Below are 18,110 nucleotides of genomic sequence, written 5' to 3' on the forward strand. Positions count from 1 at the left end.
AAGAGCTCACTCCTCACTTCACTTCTGTCTTTACAGTTGATGACTCAATAATTCCATTACCTGCATTGGCCTTTCAGCCTGAGTGAACACAGTCCATGTTATTCTCCACATCTGCACTTTTTTGGAAAGACAGACCTTCTTGCTAAAGTCTTCCAAGTTACTGTGCCCCACGTGGTAAATTATAGATTTTATGTGCAAATATTATAGAACCCAAAAACTACTGGTGCATGACAGAATGCAGAGCCAGGGAGGTGCAAAAAGGGGGAATAGTAGTTTTCTACCTTAACCTGCACAGATACACTTTAATTGCATTCAAGATCCATCCATTTGTTCCTTTTTTCCTTTTTTGGCATCACTAATTTTAAAATAGAAGTAAGAGCAAGCCTGCGTGACAAAGTTTTAAACATGAGTTTCAGACAAATAGAACAAAATGTACTATTTTATTTCCTGTTTAATTTCCGAAACTGACTGCGGCGGCCCATTAGGAAAACCTTGTTTTAATAAAGCATTTCACTTGGCCAAATTGTAGAGTAATTCTTTATCCCACACACAGTAAAATAAAAACACTGATAAATGGCATGTTAATTAAGCAAAAGCAGATAATCCCCGATGCCCAGATGTTCTGTTAAAATATATGCAGTTAAGTGCATGGACAATAAAGTGATGTAAACTTTAAAACCAGTAGTGAGATAAAGGTTCCTGTGACATTGAAACATTTTGTGACAAAGCACCTTTCTGACACATGGTAAATTCATTTGTTGGTTTTCCATTATAGTAGAATGCTTTTTGTGTTGTACATAATCTGCTTTCCATTGCACCAATGGTAGGTTTGCCTTTTAATACATTGTACATTTAAAAAGCAAATGGAAAATAAAAGGGCTGTTCAGGTATTGTAGAGCTATAGCATCCTGTATCCCGCTGTCTTGGAAAACAAAATTTAACAACAGGCATCACACTTTAACAAGGCTGATTCGTATGATCCATTATGGTGCACTTTAAAACTCAAAGTGCTATTAGTCTGCTCATTAAACTGTTTTTCCACCAAAAAGGGATTGCAGTAAGGAATGATAGCTCTATATCATGGACAAAAATGGTTTCCCTGATACCCCAGCTTTTGCTGGGCCAATTTTTACACTACTTGGCATCTGTATTTACCAAATGGCCCCAGTCCTTTGATAGCAATGTTTTGTACTTTAACTAGGCTCCAAGGATACTGCAAGAATAAAACCAGGAATTTCCTTAATACTGTATGATTTTCAGATGAAGTGCTGAGCAGTGATGGAGAGGTTGTGCTACAGGGTCAACTTTACTAGTTTACCACAGTGTTGTCGTGGCTGGAGGCTTAACTACTAGTTAATTAGAAATCACAAACTGGACAAGAAATACACCCTGCTGGTTGTACCAGGTCCATGTTGTCCAACTTAGCAATGTTACAGGCAGAATCTTTAGAACTTGTTCAGGTTGTTCTCCATATCGCCACAGAATTATCACCCACAGTGTCGGTATACAATAGTTTAATTTTCACTGACCCAATTTAGGAAGCATGGGGGCTCTATTATAAAGCGTCTAAAGAAGCTTCAAATTTCTAAAATGGTAAATTTCCCTTTTTTCCCTTTTTAAAGTGGGCATTGTCTTACAGTTTATTTAAGTATGAAGCAAAAGAAGTCTAAAGATGACCATAAACAGTTGGGTACACTCTCTGTCAGGCCACAGACTGAATGACAAGCAAATGAGGGTTTATACATAGCATGGCCACCTTCCTATTGCTCCTCTGCAACTGCAGCTCCTCTTTTCTTCCCTATATGCCGATGCACCATGGATTGATGGTTTATTGGCAGATGAAATGTTCAAACCTTGCTGAATCCCAAAGCATCCAATATCCATAGTGCACGGATATCAGTTGGGAATGCCAGGCCTCCATAAACACCCAGAAAATGTTTGTATGGGTCTTATTTATGTGTGTATGGCTGGCCTGACAATTTGCATAGCTTTTTATGACCACTGCAGTTTGGAAATTCAAATTATACTGTTAACGTTTCCCTTTAAACAGTGTGTGATTTTGTGTATTAATATTCTACTTTTGGTTATTGTGTGAATGGATGAATTTGCACCTAGTCAATAACCCTTGGCAAGCAATCAAATTTTTGTTTTCATTGTTCTACCTGATTGGTTGCAATGTGTTAATAACCAGGTACAAATTTTCCCAGCATTGGTAAATTCAGCCTCTCACTAGGTTGTATTGTAAAAATAGAACAAAACATTTAGGGCTGTGGCGATTTGAAAGCCAAATCTGTTTCAGACAAAACAATGATGGTCAACACAGAAATACTCTTTCTGAGAACATTATGATGGCTAATTTGCATCTGATGCCATAGCCCTTTTTGAAAGGGATACTAAAACATTTATAGCCAGGCTTGCATAATGAGGCAACTGCTCCTTGATCAGGCCTACAATTTTAAACAGCTGTCCTGCCAAAATAAGGGCGTTTTGAGGATTTTGGCCAGTGCTGGTGTGTCTACATTAGTTAGAAAAAGTCTACACACCCCTGCAAATTGGCAGGTTTTTGTTTGATAAAAAAAAGAAACAAAGATAAATTCTGTCAGAACTTATTCCATCTTTATGCAAAAAGGTGAAGTTCCTCCTTCAGTTCTCCAACAGATGCTTGAAAGTTTTGTGACAAAATAGTCAGATACATGGATCTATTTATGATTCCATTCACCTTGACTAAAGCACCAATTCCACCTGAAGAAAGCAGCCAAAAAGCATGATGCTGCCTCAACCATGCTTTACCGTGAATGTGGTGTTCTTGTGATGATGTGCTGTGTTATTTCTGTGCTAAACATACCTATTGGAATTATGGCCAAATAGTTCAACTTTGATCTCATCAATCCAAATTAGATTTTTCCACATGGTTGTGGAAGACTGGGTATACCTTTTTGCAAAGTTTAGCCAGATGTTTCTCTTTGTGAGCAAAGGCTTTCCTTTTGCTACCCTACCCCACAACCCAGACATTGAAGAACGCAACTGATTCTTTTCACCGTGCTCCTTGGATGTTTAATGATTTTGGATACTTTGTTGTACCCCTATCCTGATTCATATTTAAATGACAAGATCCCTTTTTATGTTTTGAAAGTTCTTTGTGGACCATGACCTTTTCCTACAGAAACAGCCTTTATCTGAACTCAGTCAGAGCCACTTTAACTGATGTGAGGTGTATACTAACTACTATTTGAAATATATGGCCGTGCACAGTAATACAACCAGGTTTTTGTGTGATTTTTGTTTTTCCTTTCACTAAAATGTTTGATTTGTTTTCAACTACTTTGCAATAAAGGTGGAATACGTTCTGACAGGATTTATCTGTTTATTTTTTTTTTTTTATTAAGCAAAATCCTGCCATTGTGCAGAGCTGGGTAAACTTTTTAAATCCAGTGTTTATGAGATAACTGACCTCAGTGGGGAGCAGCAGAAGGAGAAATGTTGATAAAGGTATGGGACCTGCAATCCGGAATGCTCGGCATCTGAGGTTTTCCAGAGTAGGGATCTTTCTCTAATAAATTTCACCATACTTTTAAGTTTACTAAAAAATAATAGTTTTATCATTAAATAAACCCAACAGGATTGTTTTGTCTCCAATCAGGATTAATTATCTTAGTTAGGATCGAGCAAAATGCCAGAGAATCACCTTGTATTCCACAAGCCCGAAAGTGAAAGGGATAGATACAAAAGCTAAGCTGATACAGAATAAACAGAAGTCCTTCTATATGGAAAAAAATATTACTGCAGGCTATTTTAGGTATTTTTACAGGTGATCTTAACTCTTAAGGTAGAAGAATGAAATATTGTTTTCTCTAGTGTATTACAACACCGGTATGGGATCTGGAATGCTGTTATGCAGAAGCTTTGAATTACAGGAAAGCAAGCATAGACTTCATTTTAAACAAATAATTCACATTTTTAATGCTGGCTCCTTTTTCTCTGTAGTAATAAATTAGTACCTTATACTTGATTTCAAAAAAGATATAATTAATCCTTACTGGAGGCAACACAAACCCATTGGGTTTATTTATGTTCAAAAGATTTTTAGGTAGACTTAAGGTACGGAGATCCAAAGTACAGCAAGACCTCTTATTCGAATAACAGATTTGCTTTTATTTGAACAAAGCTACCTAGAATTTACTACTGCCAGGATTCAACAAGCATAATTTTTTGGGGCGCATGTTAAATGTCATTCTTTTTATGTAGATAGACATTGCTCTCCTTTACAGTAAGAAAAAAAACAACAAAGCTCATACAATGCCAAAGAAAAAAAGCTGAACAGTAATTTTTGATTAAATATCCCTTTGTGCACTGCTTTCAGCTAGGCCAGCTTCCATTGTTAGGAAATTGCTTTATCTCACACTGTAAAGTCTTTTGATGTGTCCTCTTTAATCCTTTGCTCATTGATATGTATATCCAGCTGTTCATTACAGTTTGCCTCTCTTCAGATCATGTTAGACATGCCTTGTAATAATTATCATGGCATGTTTTAAATTACATTAGCAATTTTCTAAAATTATGTTTTACAGTGTTTACCGAAGTTAACCCTGGTTGCATAGTTTGCATAGAAGGTTAATTTAATTTATCTTTTTTAATCGATCTATATATATATTTTACCGTTATTGTAAGGCTCAGTGCTGTGTAATTGCATTTCTGTGCAATAGATTATATTATGGTGTCATACAGAAATGTTTTACAGTCCATAAAATTCACCAGTTCTCCAGTTTAGGAGCAATGATCTTGCTGGGTTCAAATGGAATTTGTTTCTATGTGTTGCGATGCCCTGACCTCTGTAGTCTGCAGCCAAAGTTGATATATGAACACCCATATTGGACACCTATTATGTCACAGAAGTTCGTTCACCCCTTGAAATTCACATTAAATTATAAGGGGTCTATTCTAGTGTATAGTATAATATGGTGGCTTTTATTGCTACACTTTCTTTGTTAATGCCTTTTTTGGCACTGCTTGCTCCCATTTACCAAAGTAATGCTTTACTCTAGAAGTCTGTGGTGCCAGTGATTTTTACAGGGCCAAATGACTATTTTCATTTGCAGATGGTGTTACAGATGTGATACTGTAAATATTAAGAGAAAAAGAAATCTGGCTTCCCAGAAAGGCATTAAACAGAAAAAGGAGAACCTAAGATAATCAAGTAATAATGACAATTTTAGATCTCGTCTGGCATCAAAAACTGGTGTATACAAATGCCAGCAGTCCATGTCTCAGAAGAACATAAATGTTACAGTTACTCTGGAGACCTAAAGTTAACATCATTATTTGGAGCCTACATAAAGTATGTGGTTAATTAACAAACATTGTTGCTTATTTTTTTCCAACTATCGCTCAATTCATTATGTTTTTGTGAGAGTTAGTTAGGGAAGCATTGTTCTGATCAAACATACATTAATATTGCATATTTAAATTGTGTCTTCTTTTAACACAATTAACCCAGATAAAGCAGATAGCTGCAGTATCCTGGCATAGTATTTGTGGCTTTTTGTTAGGGAACGTAACCCAATATGGGCAATGGCTTACGGGGAAATTAGTCGCCCGCTGTTAATCTTGGCTACTGCAGGTGACTAACCCCAGAAAAGCCTTTCCACTGGCAATAAAGTGAATCGCTGGTGGAAAGGCATATGTGTCACTTTGTTTTCTGAAGTTGTGCAATGTTTCCTGCAGGAGGAAACTTCTCGCGACTTTGGAGAAACAAGGCGAAGCATATGCCTTCCTACCAGCAATTCACTTTATAGCCAGTGGGAAGGCAATTCTGGGAGATTGGTTGTCCATGGTAGCTGAGATTTTACCAGGGTAACAAATCTCCCTGGTGGACATCAGCCTAAGGCAGGGGTCGGGAACCTTTTTGGCTGAGAGAGCCATAAACACCACAAATTTTAAAATGTAATTCTGTGAGAGCCATACAGTATGTTTGGCTGTGGATGCTGTGGGACAAGGTAGGGTGGGTGCCAAGAATGCTGGATGCGGATGCGATGCGGAGGAGGGCATGGCCTGCGCTCGGCGGATAGAAGACGTGTTCTAAGGCTTAGAACACGTCTTCTATCCGCCGAGCGCAGGCCACGCCCCTGTTATTTTTTTTATGAAAGATTTGGCAGCGAGCCAGATGCAGCGATCAAAAGAGCCACATCTGGCTCCCGAGCCATAGGTTCCCTACCCCTGGCCTAAGGGAACTATAAGTGGTGATATTTCAAAATTTCTCTCAGATGGCTCACTGTAACTTTCACTTTAAAAAAATAAGTAAACCTTTTTTTACCCAGCCCCCAGAATTGCATACCTTTCTCCCTGCACTCAGATTCATGCAGATTGGATATCACAGGCAGCTCAGCTGCAGCTACTTCCTAGTCTAATGTGAAGCTCCAGATGGGGTTGTTGCCGCAACATTGTATTAGTGCTTACTGTGCATGCTTGCTGCCTCTGCGCAGTAGACACCTCTTCTAAAATACCAGAGACATAATGGTCATTTCAACGATATGATCAGTAGAACTCTGGTGAAGCATATTTCTTCCCCAAGGTGAATCTTGTAAGGTAACTGAAAGGCAGTGCTCCCTGCAGAAGCTTGTGTAACTTCTCTTATCATATACCTTAAAGGGGAACTCCACCCAAACATAACTTGAGCTTTTTGAAAAGTAAACACGCTGCACATAATGTCACATGGCGTCCCTGACCCCCTTACCCACCCAGCCCTGTTGCCGGATTTCCCATGAAAACCCATGGTGGAAGATGGGGGCATTTTTTTTTTTAATTAAAAAAATACATGCACCAGCCCTCAGGTGCCCCATTATAAATATAGCCCTGGGTGTAGTAGACCAAGGTAAGAAGCTGTTTAGCTCAAAAGCTGTGCACAATTCATGCCTTAGCTTTGACATTAAAAGGGGCTAAAGACATAAACCAATTATTTTTCAATGGATTTAGTTATGGGTTTCCCCAAGGCAATAGCCGCCAGATATATAGTGGTATAATCATGAATGTCTACAAAATCTATGTCTCCTAGCTGGACCATATCAGCTTCAAATGAGCATGCTCCTTCTTGGCAAGGAGTAACTAACACGGAAGAAAATACTGAGCTTTTGTGCAGTTTGTTTCTATACAGTACTATGGACTTAGGCAAATACATGATATATAACTGTTTATGCTGTCCTTCATCACCATAGCGCAAAATTTCCTCAGATTCTTGGCATAGAGCTAAAACCCTTAGAAATACTGTAAACTCTAATTTTCCTAGGTCTAAATCTTTTTAGAAGCGGGTAGAGATTTGCTAAGATGGCCAGTTCCTTAGCTGCAGTCAATTTATCCTGTGCAAATGTCAGAAGAATTATATAAACACCCATAATTATGGCATGAAACTGATTCAATTAGCAGTTTGCTGTTCCCACTGGTGTTATGGTAACTGTGCTATGTTATTGTTTATATATTTATATATTTTTGGTTAGTCATGAGCAATTTTATTAAAGTGACATCATTTTTTTATTCTCATATAAAGGGACATTGAGACATTATGTTCCCAGAAGTTTCTGTGATAGTAAAATTCGCATGAGAGAAATTATCTGTAAAGCACATTTTGCAGTAATTGCGTCCTCTAATTACAGGGAATGGATAGAGGAGCCAAGGGGCAGTTCTCCACATTCAGCAATTTCATTTCGACTATCAACCAGAAGAAAGAAGCCGCTGGAAACAGAAACTCACCTACCCAGATGGTTTTACCTAATAACAAAAATGGTAAATACAACCCCCCAGTCCGACCCTGCTGCTGTATAGGGGATATAATGAGCCTGTGTTTGAGTATTTTGGTTATCTAATGTGTGAGGAAAGGTTGGTATATAGGAAATGATCCTAAGTTGATGGTGGCAAACTTTATTGAGCATTTGGATGCAGGGTGTTAATGAGAGAGTAGAATCAAACATTGGTATGTTATATACAGATGTTATTAACAGTGATAGTTATGGCATGAAGAGGAACAGATGCAGTTTTGTCCATGTTGACTTTTAGGGCTATGGCCCAAGGAGAGATTGAATTCCGCAGTTAAATCTCATCTACTGTGGGCGATTAATTACCCAGAAATGCTTTCCCAGCGTTAATAAAGGGAATTGGTGGTGGGAAGGCATACATAGTGCTTTGTTTTCTGACCTTTCGTGATGCGTGTGCCCTCCCACCGGTGATTGCCGCTGAGAAGGCATTTTGGGGAGATCAGTTGCCCGTGGTAGCTGCGATTTACTTATCTTCCTGTAAGCCACGGCCCTCTGTTAATAAGAGGACATTTACAAAGAGATTGCAATTATACAGCTGGTGTTACAAGCTAGAGTGACGGGCAGGTTTGGAGGGAAGCGGTAGATTTGAGTACCATATGATGATCTTAAAGGAGAAGGAAAGCCTAAGTCACTTTGGGGTGCCAAAATGTTAGGCACCCCCAAGTGGCTTAAATTGGTTACCTTTTACCCCGGGCTGGTGTCCCTGTTAAGAGAGAACCAGACCAGCCTGTGGTACCTGCGAGTGCTTCCTTCTTCCGTGTTGCGCATGTGCATTAGAGTGAAAAGCTGAACTTTAACAACAAAGTCGGCTGTTCATTCCAATGCGCCGGCCAAGGGAATTCATCACAGAAGAAACGCGAAAGAAGGAAGCGCTTGCTGCAGGTACCCTGGGCTGGTGCGGTTTTCTCCTAACAGGGGAACAGCCCGGGGTACAAGGTAAGCGATTAAAGTCACTTGGGGGTGCCTAAAATTTTTGCAAATCCAAAGGAAAATCGGCTAACTAACACCAGATACTAAAGGTGGCCATACACAAGCAGATCCGCTCGCTTGGCGATGCCGCCAAGCGAGCGGATCTTTCCCCGATATCCCCACCTACGGGTGGGCGATATCGGGGAGCATTTAGGTAAAAAAAAAAAATAATCCGATCGTTTGGCCCTGGGGCCAAACGATCGGATTATGTGGTCGGCAATGGGGCAGTCGGATCGGGGACCTCATCAACAAGCCGATGCGGTCCCCGATCCGACCGGATTTTCTAACCTGGCCGATCGAGATCTGGCCAATTTCAGGCCAGATATCGGTCGGCCAGGCCGCTCTGCTCTCCCCATACACGGGCCGATTAGCTGCCGAATCGGTCCAAGGGACCAATATCGGCAGCTATAGTCGGCCCGTGTATGGGGACCTTAAGAATAGATGGGTGTTAAAGTACCCCAACTCAAAGGATGAGGTGGAGCTTTAATGGGGAACACAGAATGATGGATTAGAAAGATTAGATGAGATTTAACAGGTCCAGTATTTTTAAATCCAACAGCTAGGAGAATATATGGTAATAGGAATGACCAATAGTGTCAAAGGCTGCAGACAGATTCTGTAGAATCAAAAAAGCGTAGCCCTTGCATTGAGTAACATTCAGATCATTACCTACTTTATATAGGCTATTCCCCTTTGTTAGGACACAGACCAGACTATAGTGGATGTAATGGGGAGTTAGATGACTGACAGTGGGACAGTACATTGTGTACATGCTGTTCCAGTAGTTTTAATAAAAAGTGAAGAAGGGAGACTGGCCGACAATTACTGTACAAAGGCCTGTGGGATCCAGAGAAGTTTTTTAAGGATAGATTTGATGAGAGCATGTTTGAACGGTAATGGAAATATGCCAGAGACTAAATTGTAAAGTGACATTTAGAGCAAGTATGGATTAAAAAAGTGGAAGGAAGAAAGTAAAAATCACTTTAGGTTTACATCAGATACTGTAAACCTTAAACATACAGTAATTAGTGACTAGCAATGGAATTTCCCCATGTGCCATAGTTTAGTCTTTTTTACATTTCTCATTCCACGAATTATGCATACGGCTGTGCGTGTTGGAAAAACTGACCTACACCTGACCCTAACCAACCCGCACCCAACCTGACCTGGCAATCCCTCCTCTATTTATAGACATACACCCGACCCACCCTACCTCTGATATCACAAAGGGTGCAGAGCATGCGTGTGCCTATAAATAGAGGCTGCCAGAGGTGTAGGCGGGGCACAGTAAGGTTGTGGGCTGGCGAAAGGAACAGCTCGGGCTGAACCTGTCTCTGATCTGCAAATATTGGCACAAACCCTCCAAGCTGCAGATCACTACTTCCCTGTATAGCAAGTCACACTCTGAGTTAAAATTATATAATTAAAGGGGGCCCCCACCCAAAACAGTTTTTTGAGTGGTGAAAGAAAGTTGAAACAACTTTCCAATATACCTCAAATATTTTCAATGCTATTGAAATCAGTATCTGCCTGTCTGTATACTTGGTCTGCACTTCTAACTGAATCCTGAAACAATATTGCAAGATATTGGATTAAGAAGCCGGGCAAAGAAATAACTTCTGTTTCATTTTTGTAACTAGAAATGTATTTTATATATTGAACTTACGCAGAAACTGCCCCCAGCCCTGACATTAGCTTTGCCTGCACCTGGAACCAATGTATAGGCCTGGGTGCATGCAGACAGTGGATATCCAAACTGTTGCGTTTGAACGCTGATTCTCACCCAGCCCCAGTGAGGCATTAGCCTAGCCTAAAGCATCTCTATAGCAGCAGTTATCCAGGCCTTCAAAAATGTGCCACAGGAGCTCCCTATCTTGGATTTTGTTAGTGTCAGTGACACTTACATGCTCTGGGAAGCTGTAGGAAAGCTATAATTCTCAAGGTTAAGTGTTATAGAAGCTGATGCTACAGAGCTGATGGAAATTGCATTTTGCACAGATCCCCACTGCTAAAGGGCTATTTCGCTTAGGCTGGTACAGAACCCCAAAACATAATGTGCAGCATTTCTACCCTACATCTTTGTTAAAGGAACAGTAACACAAAAAAATAAAAGTGTATAAAAGTAACTAAAATTTAATGTGCTGCTGAACTGCACTGGTAAAAGTTGTGTGTTTACTTCAGAAACACTACTATAATTTATATAAATAAGCTGCTATGTAGCCATGGAGGCAGCCATTCAAAGGAGAAAAGGCACAGGCACATAGCAGATAACAGATAAAACACTATTGTATTCTACAGAGCTTATCTGCTATCTGCTATGTAACCTGTGCCTTTTCTCCTTTTTTCCAGCTTGAATGGCTGCCCCCATGGCTACACAGCAGCTTATTATATAAATTATAGTAGTGTTCCTGTAGCAAACACACCAGTTTTACCAGTGCAGGGCAACAGTGCATTATATTTTTATTACTTAAAAGCTCTTTCATTTTTTGGTGTTACTGTTCCTTTAAGCATTTGCTTTCATTTAAGGCCAATGTCCGACAGCGTGATTTAATTGCCTGCTATAGATCTCTGCTGCTGCTTTTGCGCGACTTCGGAAAGCTGAAGCGATGTGTTGACCTTTCCACTGGCAACTCCTATTGTTGCTGGTGCAAACCCAGTCAGACCCAGATCACAGAAATAAATAAATACTGCTTTCTATAGCAATTACATTTACAAATAACTATATGGTGAATATATTTAGTAAAGTTGCTTAGAATTACATTTTTTTTCATAGATGTGGTGTTTAAAGGAGAAAAAAAAAAAAAAAAAAAAAAAGATGACTCTAAATGCTTATGAGTACAACCAGGTAGAATACAAAACAGTTCTTCTGTTACTGCATCATTTTAAATCCTGGCAGTGGAGGAGGGAGAAAAGAAATAAATGTTACAAATTGTAACAATCCACCACTTTCAAGCAGCATGCAGGAACTACATAACCCACAATGCATTGCACAGATGTTAATTTCCTCATTGACATCAGGTGTGCAGGGAATTGTGGGATTTGGAGGATGTAGGCTGAAGGCAGACTGAGGACATACAACTCAAAGTAGTCAGTCGGATCGGCAGGAGAACAGGGGGCCAGGGTTATTACATTAATCATGAAAAGGCTGCATATTTTTTATTTAATGTATCTTGCAAAGTTTCTTTAAATTATGTTTAATTTTAAAAAAGCTTATGTTTGGGTGGAGTTCCCCTTTAGGCTTCTCATTCCTCTTGTCCCAAAATAGAGAGCTCATTCTCCACCAGCGTTGTAAGGTATGTTAAGTATATGTTACAAAATATGCCCAAATTTACCCCTATGCTAGTTCACTGTCATTTAAACCCAAACCTTAAGTGACTGAAACCATTTAATTAAGTGGTGAAAGGTTTTTAGGAATTCATTAGATTTCATTTTCATCCGAGTGATACATATTCCGTTTCTCTGGACAGAAAACAGTGTTTAAGCCCTGATTTGCCCTGGCTTTAAAATCACTGGGCACCATTTCCCTCTGGCCACACGCTGCCCATTATGTGCACTTTTACATTGTGTTGATGCTGTAAGAGACAGCGCCATATTGTCACACTGCTAATAGCTTCATAGTCACTGTTTATCATTCAGAATAGTCTGCACTCTTGGCAGATGGGCACAGCACCTGCTTAATTTAGTTTAGTTCAATAATGTATTGATTTTTCTTTGAATTTTTCTTTCTTTGAATCACTAGGCTAGGAACACAGTGTACAAGATACACACGATATCCTTATTGGCTTACATTATAGATGCGGAATTCTATTTTTAATAAGAAACTGACAGTTTAATACGTTGTGCCTTTTTGATGACTTGTCAGGTGTATGTTAAGGGGTATATTTATCATGCTGTTTAAAAAGTGGATTGAAGCAATACTGGTGATGTTCCCAGGGTAACCAATCAGCAATTAGATTTTAACATTTAGGAAACCAAAGCAAAGCATCTGATTGGCTGCTATGAGCAACATCACCGGTAATGTTTCACTCCACTTTTTACACAGCATGATAAATATACCCCTTAATGTACATTTTTCTACTCTCCTTAAAGGACTTAAAGGGTGCCAAAATATCAGTGAAATATATTGCTGACTTTTGTCCTTAGCCGATGCTCCTGTTAGGAGAAAACTGCACTGCCCACGGAAAAAAAGTTCAGAGCCTGATACAAAAAAACTCACCCACATTCTATTTATTCCTATGGGACTTTTAGAAGTGTTCATATGAATGGGTGAAAGTTATTAATTAATTAATCACTTGATAAATTCCCTTCCATAGGAATGATTATAACGTGGGTGAGTTTTTATGTATTAATCTCTAAATTTACATTTTCATAAATCTGCCCCTAATTGCTGCTCCAACATCTCCTTACCTTTAGGTGATTGCACTTGCGCAGTAGAGTAAAACCTGCAGGTTGAAATATGAAGCGTAAAACACTGCTCCCCCCCTAAATAAACCATTTTTAATTTAATTATCTTCCTCACTAGAACCAAACATGAAGTGGCCCTCTCCAAAGGCCAAGTTTTATAAAGCAACAACTTTTGAGAATAGCAACCACTGCTGCTTCAAAACATCAGTTTCTAGTGTTTCATTTAGCTCTGTTAAAAGACTAGTATACCTTTAATTGTCTTATTTTACCAATGAATTTACCTAATGGAAATATTAAAAGCTGAATATACATTTTTCATTTTTTTTATTACTGTATATATGCAACAGGTTCAGCATGCAGTTTTGCCTTGCCCAAGCAGCCAGACAGTAGATGACAACCACAAGCTCTTTATCACCTCCCACATGGTTCTACGGTGTCTATAATCCCATTACTCTGGCTGGTATAAGTGTGACTCAACTGTCAAAAAAAAAAAAAAAAGAAAAGTTTGGTCTGATGTTATCTCTAGGGGCTTGAGCAGTTGAACAGAGTTGTAAATGGCAATATTGAAACAAAAGACTACTCCGTTGGTTTTCTTGTAATTTATAAAGAAGGAAAGCATAAGTCTATGCTAGCATAGGTGTGTTTCTTTGTACTAAGCAGAAATCTGCTTAAAATGTGATAATATAGTGGCCTTTAAACCTGAAAATTTCTACAGCCAGGGTATCCATGGTACATGAATTCTTATGGAAGTCAGACAGTGAAACAGTTAATGCAGGATCCTGTTTGAGTGTGTATTGATTTAAACAGTTATAATCCATAAAGTTCCCTTTCAACTTTCAGTATAACAACCTGCCAGTATAATATGCTTTTACTACTTTTTCTGTGCTTTTGAATGTTCCTTTGCAGTTGCAACAGTGTTCACATAACTAGAGGGTTACATTTTTAATCAAAATTTGCTCTGTTGTTTGTTATTCCAAACACCTTTTTTTTGTTAATTTGAATCCCTGTGATGCCTTTCCAATTTCTTGCTGTGAAAACCAAAAAGAAACCTTTCTGTAAAATCAATGGTACTGATGGCTGGCAGTGTGTGGGCAGATGTGACTCACTTTATATACTCAAGTGGCTGATGCCGTTCCATCTGTGTAGCTTTTCCTAATTCACAAAATACTAAAAGTAGATTGAGCTACTCCATTGTCATCTCCCACTCATACCAGTAGTGTGTCCCGTAATGCTATAAACACAAAACAGCAAGCACCATCTGTCCTATAGTAGTACAGCTGAATGAGTTAGGAAAGGGTCAAAGAAAAGTTTGCGAAATAAAATCTCATCACAAATTATCTAAACATAATTATCTAAAGGGATATTCCTATGCAATTGTGGCATTATTGGAATTTTACATGTAGTTATTCTATAGATATAGATGCAACATATATATATATATATATATATATATATATAATATATATATATATATATATATATATATATAATATATATTTGAATCTATTGCTCACATTTCAGAGTCCTTCTCAACCCAGTGAGTGTGTTACTTGTGGGGAAGAATGCTGGAAAATCTTAGGAACAAAATGGTGAATATTAGACTATAAGAGTAAAAGGTAACAATGAAATAAGGTGCAAAGTATGACAAAGATCTAGTAGCCCATAGAATTTAGCAGCTCTTCGCATTTTTAAAGCAGACCATATATTAAAAGATCTGTTTGGTTAGTGAGGCTGTGAAACTAGTGACCATTCCCTGATGTGCCCACCTTGAGATGGGCCATACCGGACTGATGGATTACAACAACGGAAACACAGGCTGTCAGGGTGAGGACCACAGCAAACTAACTGATGTGGTCATCACGCCAAGGAGATCTCTCACACCTTTACACCAGATATCTGTTGGGTAGGCCTTCAGTATGCCCCATACATGGGCTAGCTGCTGGCTTGTGTCTCTTCCTGTGTATAGCCACCTCTAGTCTACTGAATGCAAACATCTTATTAGTTGCTATGGGTTATTAAGCAAATATTGCACATATGGCATTATTGTCTTTTAGACATGCTGCTCTACACATTAGAGTCATTAACAACCCGTGGGGGTTGAAAGAGCACCAAGCAGGGCCAGAACTAGGGGTAGACAGAAAAGGCACCTGCCTAGAGCGCAACAGTGAAGGGGCACTAGGCAGGTACCCCTGTTGCCACCCCTAGTCCAGGATCTCTTCATTTCCCAACGCTCCCTCCCTGCGCAGCACTCCCTCCACTACTGGCATCCCCGCGTGTACACGCTTGCCGACTTGGCCCACCGCTGGCACTAAGAGGCAGCAGAGTATGCCCCTTAGAGCTCATTTAACAGCACTTGTGGCCCCAGGGTTCTTGCTCTCTGTGCAGAGTGCTGGATTGAAAATCTACGCAGACTAATGCCGGGCAAACTCAATTCTAAATGCAGTTCACAGATTTTGGAGAGGCCTGAAGCTATTTACATAATGTTAAACACAGTAGGTAAAGTGCAAACAAAATGGCTGATTGCTGCCTTTCTTTGCTCTTTGTACACTGGGAGGGCCACTCTGGGTATGCTGTAATTTTTTTTTAATCGTTACAATAGCAATAGTTAACTACTTGAGAAGGAAGCAAAAATTGGGTCTGACCTCCATCGTCACTATCTGGTGCTGTAAAAGTGATAATTTACAGGGCAGGGCTGTTCCACTGACAGTGCCAACATCTTTTTAGCTTGGAGGTTGCTTTGGAAGATATAAAACTTCACAGGGCAGTGGGCACAGGGATATGAAGGCTCTCGTTGTTTTGCATGACCAGCTTTGAAAACTTTCAGATAAATGGCCACTATGCTCATTTCTGTTGGAGACAACCATTGGGAATGATAAAATACAATATGCATGCTTTCATCATAACCACACACAAGAATATTGAGCACCAACATATTCTGCAGTGCTGTACAATAAATGGGTGGATACATTGAACATACAGATTAGATACAAAAACAACTGATACAAGAGGTAAAGAGGGAGTTGTAAATTTACTGCTGATATTGAACATACGCTGCTGTTATGTGTTCAAAGGGAAAAGAACAATTTCTTATTGTATAGTTATTGCCTCATTCTCTCTTTGCCACCCTTGTGAAAACAAAATTTCTTCTCCATACTTTTTATTTTAGTCCGTGACCTTCCTCCAATTTGCCTTGATGTCAGACAGAAGCAGTGCATTTCTATTGACACGCTGCCCCCAGAGATGAAGGCCTCCATCCTTCCTGAACCTCAAATCCCAACACGCAACAAAACTCTGAAGGACTTTCAGTGAGTTACCTGTACTTTAAACTTTTATTTAGATGTGAAACGAGCATTTCTCTAGTCTGTTGTACAGGTATGGGATAAGCTTTCCAGAAACGCATTATCCACGAAGCTCCGAATTACGGAAAGGCCATCTCCCATAGACTTTATTTTAATCAAATAATTGGGTTTTTTTCTCTGTAATAATAAAACAGTGCCTTTTACTTGATCCAAACTAAGACATAACTAATCCTTACTGAGGAAAAACAATCCTATTGATTGGATTTATTTAATGTTTACATGTTTTTATAGTAGACTTACGGTATGGAAATGCAAATTATAGAGACCCAGCCCTTTCTCAAGAGGCTTGAGAAAGGGCTGGTGCCCGAAACGTTGCCTGGTTTGTTGGCACAATAAACACTTGCTACACGGAATTGGAGTGCTACAGTGTGTTTATCAGTGAGTTATAGTTGAACCTCAGCAGTGCGATCGGCAGCTTGTACCCGACGCTACAACAAGCGCACGGTATAGTGAAACATTATACATTTTTTGTATTCTCCACAGGTGGAGCAACTGCTCCATATGACATTAGCCTAAGATGACTTGTAAGAAATGCACTGGCATATCTGACTGTGATCCAGACTGCAGAGTGGTCTTCCAAACTGTCCTCCGAGCTGCTCTTAGATTCCCAGATGGTTGGACAGAAAGTATTAATAATACTTTTGCAATTTTAAGAAAATGCATTAATACTTTCAGGGTTAGACCAGCCAGACAGAAAACTAAAACATCCATTAGCGAGCCTCTGTCAGACAATGATGGGGTCCCCACAATTTATTTTGCAGGGGTGTCCGTGATTAAAGATTTATTGATGATGATAAAGAGTACTATCTGGTACTGAGGAGCCCTAAAAAAAAAGCAAGGCGTGTCTGCATTTTCACTTTCTGTTCTGCAGCTTAAATAAGCAATTGCCTGTAAAGTTTTTTTTTAAAAATGGATTCATTAAAGTCATTTAAGGAACATTTACCCACTCTGGGCACTGTAATATAATGTACAAAAGTATTGTCGTTTTCGTGTTGCTCCTGTGAGCAACTAATAAGCAACAGCGGGAAATTTATAATGTATGTGTCACTGCAAATCACAACAAGGCACACAGTGTATCAATCATTCTATGAGTGGCAATTTGCTATAAATACTAAATGTGAACAGAGATAAATACAAGCAGACAAGAAAATTGCTGTTTCGTTACTTGTGTTTAGAGCACATTACCAGTGCTTCACATGCTCTTTTATTAACAATGTTCTAATATTGTGTTCTTGAGATATTGGTAAAATAGACCTGTGATCCATTCTTAGCTTCAAGCCAGTGCCAATAATGGAAACGTGTGCGTGTTATATATGATTACATTAGTCTTTCACAACCTATGCTTGCTTCTTGCAGAAAAGCTCTGTATTTCTTTAAATGATATATTGCTTTTTATAGCTCATGAAAGGTAGGTAAGGTGACTAAGCCATAAATACCTACTTTAATTTCTACCATTTTCTAAGTAAGACATGTCTCAACCATCTGAGATAGCAGTGTTTATTCTTAACTGTACCTGCTCCCAATGTTCTGCAATCATATCCTTATGCTTCATGGCTGAAAAGTAGAAAATCACGAC

General features: G+C 39.2%; 1 protein-coding gene across 1 annotated transcript in view; it reads left to right on the forward strand.

Moving 5' to 3' along the window:
- Positions 1-18,110, forward strand: part of hectd2 (HECT domain containing E3 ubiquitin protein ligase 2) — a 71,785-nt gene that overhangs the window by 19,950 nt on the left and 33,725 nt on the right. The window contains exons 2-3 of the mRNA NM_001112937.1: positions 7,644-7,773; positions 16,342-16,480. Of these exons, the coding sequence (NP_001106408.1) occupies positions 7,644-7,773; positions 16,342-16,480 (269 nt within the window). The remainder of the gene's footprint in view (positions 1-7,643; positions 7,774-16,341; positions 16,481-18,110) is intronic.

This window comes from Xenopus tropicalis, chromosome 7, assembly GCF_000004195.4.
Source record: "Xenopus tropicalis strain Nigerian chromosome 7, UCB_Xtro_10.0, whole genome shotgun sequence".
Classification (NCBI taxonomy): domain Eukaryota; kingdom Metazoa; phylum Chordata; class Amphibia; order Anura; family Pipidae; genus Xenopus; species Xenopus tropicalis.